The sequence below is a fragment of the Piliocolobus tephrosceles genome, unplaced genomic scaffold (assembly GCF_002776525.5).
Source record: "Piliocolobus tephrosceles isolate RC106 unplaced genomic scaffold, ASM277652v3 unscaffolded_28120, whole genome shotgun sequence".
In the NCBI taxonomy this organism is placed as follows: Eukaryota; Metazoa; Chordata; class Mammalia; order Primates; family Cercopithecidae; genus Piliocolobus; species Piliocolobus tephrosceles.
The window spans coordinates 1-8,897 of NW_022311111.1; the positions used below are offsets into that span (position 1 = coordinate 1).

Sequence of the window (8,897 nt, forward strand, 5' to 3'; positions counted from 1 at the left end):
ATGTTGGGCAGAACACCACCCTGTGCGATGGTGACTTTGCCCAGCAGTTTGTTGAGCTCCTCGTCGTTGCGGATAGCCAGCTGGAGGTGACGCGGGATGATGCGAGTCTTCTTGTTGTCGCGGGCCGCGTTGCCAGCCAGCTCCAGGATCTCGGCGGTCAGGTACTCCAGCACCGCCGCCAGGTACACCGGCGCCCCAGCCCCGACCCGCTCGGCATAGTTGCCTTTGCGGAGCAGGCGGTGCACTCGGCCCACGGGAAACTGAAGCCCGGCCCGAGAAGAGCGGGTCTTGGCCTTGGCGCGAGCTTTGCCTCCCTGCTTACCACGCCCAGACATGGCAAAAGGTCTGTATCTATACAGTTAAAAAGGACAGACGAGAGTAGAAAAACGCAGATTTTTATAGCCTCTACTGGGCGCGAAAAGGAAGCTGTTCGATTGGCTGACGTTTTATTTTTATTTAGACCAATAGGACTCATATGCGGGATACCTATTTTGATTGGGCAAAACTGGCATCTGACGTCATCCAAGGAAAACCACCAATAAGCAGTGACCTATTCTACTTCTAATTTGCATAATAGCGTTTAAATAAAGAGGACGAAACAGCCCTAGGATTGTTGTTTTTCACCATGCCTGAACCACTAAAATCTGCTCCAGCCCCTAAAAAGGGCTCCAAGAAGGCTATTAACAAGGCTCAGAAGAAGGATGGAAAGAAGCGGAAACGCAGTCGCAAGGAAAGCTACTCCGTGTACGTGTACAAAGTGCTGAAGCAAGTCCACCCCGACACCGGCATTTCCTCCAAGGCTATGGGGATTATGAACTCCTTTGTCAATGACATCTTCGAGCGTATTGCCGGAGAAGCGTCACGCCTGGCGCATTATAACAAGCGTTCGACCATCACTTCGAGGGAGATTCAGACGGCCGTGCGCTTACTGCTGCCTGGGGAGTTGGCAAAGCACGCCGTGTCCGAGGGCACCAAGGCCGTCACCAAATATACCAGCTCCAAGTGAGCCCCTCGCTGCAGTTACAGGTCCGCTCTGACCCACACTCCAAAGGCTCTTTTCAGAGCCGTCCACGTTTCTCAAGAAAGAGCTAGTTCACTGTTAGCTTGTCTCCCCTTATGTACCCTTTGGGACTCGCTTCGTACATATAAATGTACACATACATGTGTGTGTGTGTGTTTTGAGGTGGAGTCTCACTCTGTTGCCCAGCCGGGAGTGCAATGGCACGATTTCGGTTCACTGAAATCTCCACCTTCCGGGTTCAAGCGATTCTTCTGCCTCAGCCTCCCGAGTTGCTGGGACCACAGGCGTGTGGCACCATGCCCTGCTAATTTTTGTATTTTTAGTAGATAGGGAGTTTCGCCATTTTGGTCACACAGGTCTCGAACTCCTGACCTTAGGTGATACATTTGCTTCCTCCCAAAGTGTTGGGATCACAGGTGTGAGCCTCCGTGCCTCGCCCAAAATATTTTAAAGAGGATTATTAGCAAGTATGAGTGACCGTGGCTTAGGGAAGACACAACCCCCCAAGACCATGAGAAAGTGGTTCTGAGGCAGTCAGAATGCAACTGTTTTATACATTTTAGGCAAGTAGAAGTTATAGGTAAAGTCATAAATCAATATGTGGAGGGTTAGGCCAGGCGCGGTGACTTACGCCTGTAATCCCAGCACTTTGGGAGTCTGAGGCGGGTGGACCACTTGAAATCAAGAGTTTGAGACCAGCCTGGGCAACATGGAGAAACCCCGTCTGTACCAAAAATACAAAAATTAGCCAGGCATGGTGGCACGTGCCTGTAATACCAGCTTCTCGGGAGGCTGAGGCAGGAGAATCGCTTGAACCCGCAGACGGGATGCAGTGAGCCGAGCCGTGATTGTGCCACTGCACTGTAGCCTGGGCAACAGAGCAAGCCTCTGTCTCAAAATAAATAAATAAATAAATAAAATTTAAAAATCAGGTAAATCAAAGAAAATGAACTGGAAAAAATAATTGCTCTTAATATTACTGTGAATACCTAGTGAGTGTTTTGTAGATGTGTTATAATTAAATTGCCAGAAATATTCTAGTTATGTTTAAATCAATTTTTAAAATTGTGCAAAAACTCATACCTGGAAGGATTAAAAAGGCATCTGCACTGAGATTGCTTTTCCAGAGCCTTTGAATCCTCACACTTCTTTAAAGAAACCCAACCTGAAAAATATTTTCTAACATGTGTGTGATTTATGCTAGGAATTTCCAATTTAGGATTCCATTCAATAAATTATCATAATGTTAGAAAAGACATATAAACGTTAATGGAATAAGTAAGCATAATACGTTCAAAGAATGAAGCATATTTACATAATTCCCAACTTTTACTTTTGGTTGTCTATTGAAACTGTAGAATCCAAAGGAAAACTTCCCCTTTGTCCTCTGAAGGTTTGGTGAAAAATCAACTCACAAAAGGTAGATTAATAGAAGAAAAAGCATACAAATTTATTAATGTGCACGGGGGAGAATCAGTGATTATTGCCTCTCCCTTCCCCCTATCCATGCCCCAAGCAATAGAATAGAGATGATTACACACCCTTTTTCTTAGGGAAAAGGGAGATGGATAAGTGTGGATTATTTTAGAGGGTATTAAGTGATTTTTAGGGGAATTCAATAGACTTGAATAACATATAACAGCCTAGGACAAAGTCTGTTTGGCCCACAGACCAGACAACGGTTTGTGACAAAGGTTTGTCTCAGTGTGTTGACAGACTTCAGTCTTCTTGCAATATGAGTTTTCAGTTAAGGAAGACTCAGAGAAGGGACCAGAGATAATTGCTTTCTTCTTTAGCAGGTCTATACTTTAGAGAGATAAGGGAATTTCAGAGAACAACTTCATTTTGTGATTTCAGATAGAGAAATGAGACAGGAATAGGAGGAAGTTCAGAAAGACCTTCAGGATTCTTCTTCAGTTCAGTATGTCAAAACCCCATATTTTGCGGAATCGGTTTCTAAGCCCCAATAATACAATCTCATTAGACGAAGCATCTATTCTTGATACACGAGTATCATGCTAGAAAGAAAGCTCAAAAGATTTTTTTAAAAAATTAGGCTGAGTGTGGTGGCTCATGCCTGTAAATCCCAGAAATTTGGAAGGCGGAGGCAGGTGGATTACTTGAGGTCAGAAGTTGAGTTCAGCCGGGCTAATACGGTGAAACCTCATCTCTACAAAAATACAACAATTAGTAGAGTGTGGTGGCATGCTCCTGTAATCCCAGTTTCTTGGGAGGCTGAGGCAGGAAAATTGCTTGAATCCAGGAGGCAGAGGCTGCAGTGAGCTGATATCACACCAACTGCACTCCAGCCTGGCGACAGAGCAAGACTACATCTAAAAGAAAAGAAAAAAAAAAAAGCAGGAAAATAGTTTCCAGAAATCTTGGCAAAATTGTTTATTATTATTATTTTTGAGACAAAGTCTCACTCTGTTGCCCAGGCTGGAGTGCAGTGGCACAATCACCGCTCACTGCACCTTGGCTTCCCCAAGCCCAATCAATCCTCCCAACTCAGCCTCCTGGGTTGCTGGGACTACAGGCACAGGCCACCACACCCAGCTAACGTTTGTATCTTTTTTGGTGGAGACGCGTTTCACCATGTTGCGGAGGCTGTTTTCAAACTTCTGGGCTCAAGTGATCTTCTTTCCTTGGCCTTCCAAAATGTTGTAATTACAGGTGTGAGCCATTGTGCCCTGCCCCATTTTTTTTTTTTTTTTTTTTTTTTTGAGACGAGTCTCGCTCTGTCGCCCACGCTGGAGTGCAGTGGCGTGATCTCGGCTCACTGCAAGCTCCGCCTCCCGGGTTCACGCCATTCTGCCTCAGCCTCACGAGTAGCTGGGACTACAGGCTCCCGCCACCACGCCCCGCTAATTTTTTTGCATTTCTAGCAGAGACGAGGTTTCATCGTGTTAGCCAGGATGGTCTCAATCTCCCGACCTCGTGATCTGCCCGCCTCGGCCTCCCAAAGTACTGGGATTTACAGGCGTGAGCCACCGCGCCCGGCCAAGATTCTCTTTTTCGGTAGAGATTAGGTTTTCTGAGTGAAGGGTGGCATGACACACCACCCCAAAATATGCCACATTGACATAAGGATTATTTCAGTTGAGGGCCACTGAGAAGAAGCAGATACAAGAAAACTCTCTGCCTTCTCCCTATTTGCCTAAAAGCAGGACATAAAAGTGCAGACGTGTCTCTCCTCCCCTCTCTACCAGAGAGGACAAAAAATAATCACTAGAGATGACTCATCAGCCTAGAGAGGGCACCAGAGCAATCTGCATAACAACTTTACTAACCAGCCTTTATCTACCATTAGTTTACTATATATTTGCCTTCCCACAATTTGTTACTCCTACAGACTCAAAATCCTTTTCCTTTGTCTTTTAATTTCTCTAAAAACGTATTGATCTTATTAAAGATGCTGTATATAAACTGGAGTTTTAAGTCACATTTTTTAGTTACTCATTTCTGGGTACTCTCTCTTGTGACATGTGCTGTACACATGTTAATAAACCTGTGTTTCTCTTCTTAATCTGTCTTTTGTCACAAGAGCTCTAGCTGAGAACTCAGAAGTATAGAGGTGAAATAATTTTTTCCTCCCACATGAGGCTTCCAGGAAAACCAGGCCTTCCTGACAAAATTAATGACATACTTTGGCAAACTTTCTACTCTCTTAGTTATCTTCTTGGTTTTCCAGTGTTTTTCTTTCATATCTTAAATCTGTTTACTATATATGTCTTGATTTTAACTGTATGTATAAACTTATTCTCTTTATTGTTATTGTGATGATGTTCAAAGTGGGAAATGAAGAACAGGCCTCAAAAAGAGTCTTCAGCCAGGCACGGTGGCTCACGCCTGTAATCCCAGCACTTTGGGAAGCTGAGGTGGGTGGATCACGAGGTCAGGAGTTTGAGACCAGCCTGACCAACATAGTGAAACCCTGTCTCTACTAAAAATACAAAAAAAATTAGCTGGGCCTGGTGTTATGCACCTGTAATCCCAGCTACTTAGGAGGTTGAGGCAGGAGAATCGCTTGCACCAGGGAGGCAGAGGTTGCAGTGAGCTGAGATTGAGCCATTGCACTCCAGCCTGCGCAACAGAGTGAGACTCTGTCTCAAAAAAAAAAAAAAGTCTTCATTTGATTATATTTTATTTTTATTTTAGCTATTAATATCTTCTAATAGTTGTTTTAGAAGTTATATCAAAACATAAAAGTCTAAGCATTTATTCAAATATATTTGAAATATAAATGACATAAAAATTGTTAAGTACTTTATTTGGACTAGTGCAAATAGCATAAATGTGAATTTAAATCTATGCAAAAAGTTAAGTAATTGAATATCAGTAAAATATTAATCAATAAATAATAAATATAAATTATATATGTATGACTAGTGAGATATTACTAAGCTATTCTAGCCATTTTGCTCAATTATCTCCATTATTTCCTACAGCTTCCTGTGGAGTAACTCTTACTGCCTTTACTCTCATTATAAAGATGAGGAAATTAAGATATAAACAGCAAAAGTATCTGCAACGATGTCACAATTTAAGTCTAGGTTTGTTCCATTGCAGAGGCTGAGTTCCTCACTATTCTCCAAAGTAAATATCTACATGAAAACACTGAAAAACAAAGAAATTACATTTTAAATTGTGTCAGGATTACAGTTTCTTTAGAGTTAAAAGAATTTCACAGTGTATCCATGCATGTTAAAAATATTAAATATATGAAAAGATGACTATTTCAGTAGATAGATATCATAAAGTTAATAGGATAATCTTTGGACTGTGATTTATAGACATTTTTCAGTTTGCCTAATCTGAATTTCCTAAATTTTTAACTACGTACAAGAATTGCTTTCTAATTATTTGGACACCAACTGATGTACTGCAGTTCAATTCAGGCACTAATTATTCGGAGTTAGCTGGACCTCACCAGTTAAAGGGCACATTTCCCAAGAAGACTGTCCCAACTTCAGACACTAGCTGCAGGTGGGGTTCCCAGGCCACTTGCTCTTCTGAGCAACTGGCTTCAAATCCAGGGAGTCCCACTACCCCTTCATGTTGAATAATTTGCTAGAATGACTCATAGAATATAAAAAGTGCTATCCTTATGATTATAGTTTTATCATAAAGAATACAAATCAGGACCAGTCAGATGAAGAGACACATAGGGCAAGTCTTGGAAGGGTCCTGAAAGCAAAGCTTCTGTGCCATCTCTATGTGGAACCAGCAGTCACCTCCCTAGGATATCTATGTGTTCACAAACCAATAAACTCACTGACCTTGGTATTCAGAGCTTTTATGAGGGTTTCATTATGTAGGCAGGATTGATTGAATCCTTGACTGTATGATTGAACTTGTTGGGGCCCAGGGAAAGCTTTCCCTTTGTACTCTGAAACTTCACTGAAAATTCTGTCAAGAGGCAGATTAATAGAAGAAAGGCATACACATTTATTTAACATGTACACAGGAGCCTTCAGAATGAAGACCTAAAGATACAGGGGAAATTGTCCATTTTTATGCTTAGGTTCAACAAAGTATGGACAGCTATGTAGAAATATGATTGGACATAAGGAGTATGACCTAATGCTAAGAGACTGAGTGGGGAAACCCAGCCAGGCCTGTCTAGATTCTTGGGCTGTCTGTGCAGTATTTCTTTTGTACATGGAATGGTGGTCTTACGACTTACAGTCAAACAAGGTAAGTTAAATAATTTCTTTGTGGCCAGGTTTACAGGAAAAAATAAAGTTTATAGGTTTCTTTTTTTTTTTTCTTTTCTTTTCCTTCTTTTTTTTTTTTTTTTTTTTTTTGAGATGGAATCTCGCTTGGTTGTCCAGCCTGGAGTGCTGTGGTGTGATATCAGCTTACTGTAACCGCTGCCACCCAGGTTCAAGAGATTCTCCTGCCTCAGCCTCCTGAGTAGCTGATATTACAGACGTGTGACACCATGCCTGGTTAATTTTTATATTTTTAGTAAAGACAGGGTTTCACCATGTTGGCCAGGTTGGTCTTGAAGTCCTGAACTTAAGTGATCTGCCTACCTTGGCCTCTCTAAGTGCTGGGATTACAGGCAGGAGCCTCCATGTCCAGCCTAAACAAGCTTATATTAAAGATGATAATTTATTACTTATAAACAAATCAATAAATCTTGCTGGGTAACTAGTTCATTAACTCAAGACTCAATCAACAAAACCAAAAGTAAATTCTGAATGTAACATAGAATTTAAAAACCATAATACTCAGTGATGGTAAACATACACAAGAACAGTTACTGCTGGCAAAAGTGAATGGAATAAAACTTTTGAGGAAAATGTAGTAACAGTCATCAAAATACCTTAAAATCTGCATCCTTTGTGACAAAGCACTTCAATTCTACATTTTCCTCAACATTTTCCTTAGGAAGTAAATTTTGTACAGTTCTCCTTTAAAATAGGAAAAAGAAAATTAGAAAGCACATTTTGCTAAATACTAGAAATATTGTTAAAGTGGACCTAGAAAATTCCTATGATGGAATATTAAGCAGATATAAATTACTGCTTTTAAAAATTTTCCTAATGTGAATTTTCTAAACTTTTAACTGTGAACAAAGATTCCCTTTTGCAAACCATCTTGATTAAATTATAGACAGAATAGAATTTTGGTAATAGTTCCCAGTATGTATAATGTTAAAGGTGGTACTTAATCAGCAGGGAGAAGATGAATTATTTTAAAAATCTTGTTGATTAATAAATTCCTAGGGAATTGGTTAACACTTTAGTAGGGAGAATTCAGGAGGAGAAATATAAGGAGACATTAAAATCACTCTTTGTAAACTCTTTAGATAAGGGAAATTGATTAAAATAACAGCGCGAAGTTGTAAAATGCCATATACTGCATACATATTGTAGGAAAAAAATGTGCATTTATCTGCTCATCAAAATATCTTATTAGCTAGCAGTAGAGCTCTTTGTGTGATGGGAAAATGGGGATTACAGGCTGTTGTTACTGTAGTGGTTTTTTTTTTTTTTTTTAATATGTATATTTAAAAAAAGAGGGTCTCCTAAAATTTAAGCGCTACCCCCCTGGGGTATTTTTTTTATATTAGTTTTACTGTTTTTTTGGGGGAGAGGGGGGGGGGGGGTCTCACTATTTTGCTCACGCTGATCTCGAACTCCTGACGTCCAGATACACTTCCACCTTGGCCTCCTAAAATGGTGGGATCACAGACGTGAGCCATCGAGCCCGGTCACTTTTTTGTATTCCCCACGGTGTTGATGTATATCTTCTGCGTTCAAAAGCAATTTTTTAAAGCCTTATAACGTGGTAACAAAATACTTTGCACATTACAAAATTCAGAACACGGAAACAAGAAGCTCGCCTTTTTTCCCTATTTCGGTTTGGCCCTTTCGATTCCCCTCCCCCACCGGGGCGGGACTTCTCGCCGACTTCTTTCAGGTTCTCAGTTCGGTCCGCCAACTGTCGTATAAAGGCGCTGCCTCAGGCCAGAGTCCTCACAAGGCTTTGTGTGCGACTCGTTTTGCTCATCATGTCTGGCCGCGGCAAAGGCGGGAAGGGTCTCGGCAAAGGCGGCGCTAAGCGCCACCGTAAGGTGCTGCGTGACAATATCCAGGGCATCACCAAGCCGGCCATCCGGCGCCTTGCTCGCCGCGGCGGCGTGAAGCGCATCTCCGGTCTCATCTACGAGGAGACCCGCGGGGTGCTGAAGGTCTTTCTGGAGAATGTGATCCGCGACGCTGTGACCTACACGGAGCACGCCAAGCGCAAGACGGTCACCGCCATGGATGTGGTTTACGCGCTGAAGCGCCAGGGTCGCACCCTCTACGGTTTCGGCGGCTGAGCGTCATTTTCTAACAATAAAAGGCCCTTTTCAGGGCCCCCC

General features: G+C 42.0%; 3 protein-coding genes across 3 annotated transcripts; 2 read left to right on the forward strand and 1 right to left on the reverse strand.

The window, feature by feature from the left end:
* Positions 1 to 4: 4 nt before the first annotated feature.
* Positions 5 to 415, reverse strand: LOC111525975 (histone H2A type 1-H; the record flags this gene model as incomplete). Its single annotated transcript, XM_023191650.2, has 1 exon — positions 5 to 415. A coding segment is annotated over exon 1 (331 nt), but the record flags the coding sequence as incomplete, so codon positions are not given.
* A 204-nt stretch (positions 416 to 619) lies between these two features.
* Positions 620 to 1,065, forward strand: LOC111525952 (histone H2B type 1-M). Its single transcript, XM_023191632.2, has one exon. The coding sequence runs from the start codon at positions 626 to 628 to the stop codon at positions 1,004 to 1,006; it is 381 nt and encodes a 126-aa protein (XP_023047400.1). The 5' UTR covers positions 620 to 625; the 3' UTR covers positions 1,007 to 1,065.
* Positions 1,066 to 8,521: 7,456 nt separating this feature from the next.
* On the forward strand, positions 8,522 to 8,897 carry LOC113221881 (histone H4). Its single transcript, XM_026451202.1, has one exon. The coding sequence runs from the start codon at positions 8,544 to 8,546 to the stop codon at positions 8,853 to 8,855; it is 312 nt and encodes a 103-aa protein (XP_026306987.1). The 5' UTR covers positions 8,522 to 8,543; the 3' UTR covers positions 8,856 to 8,897.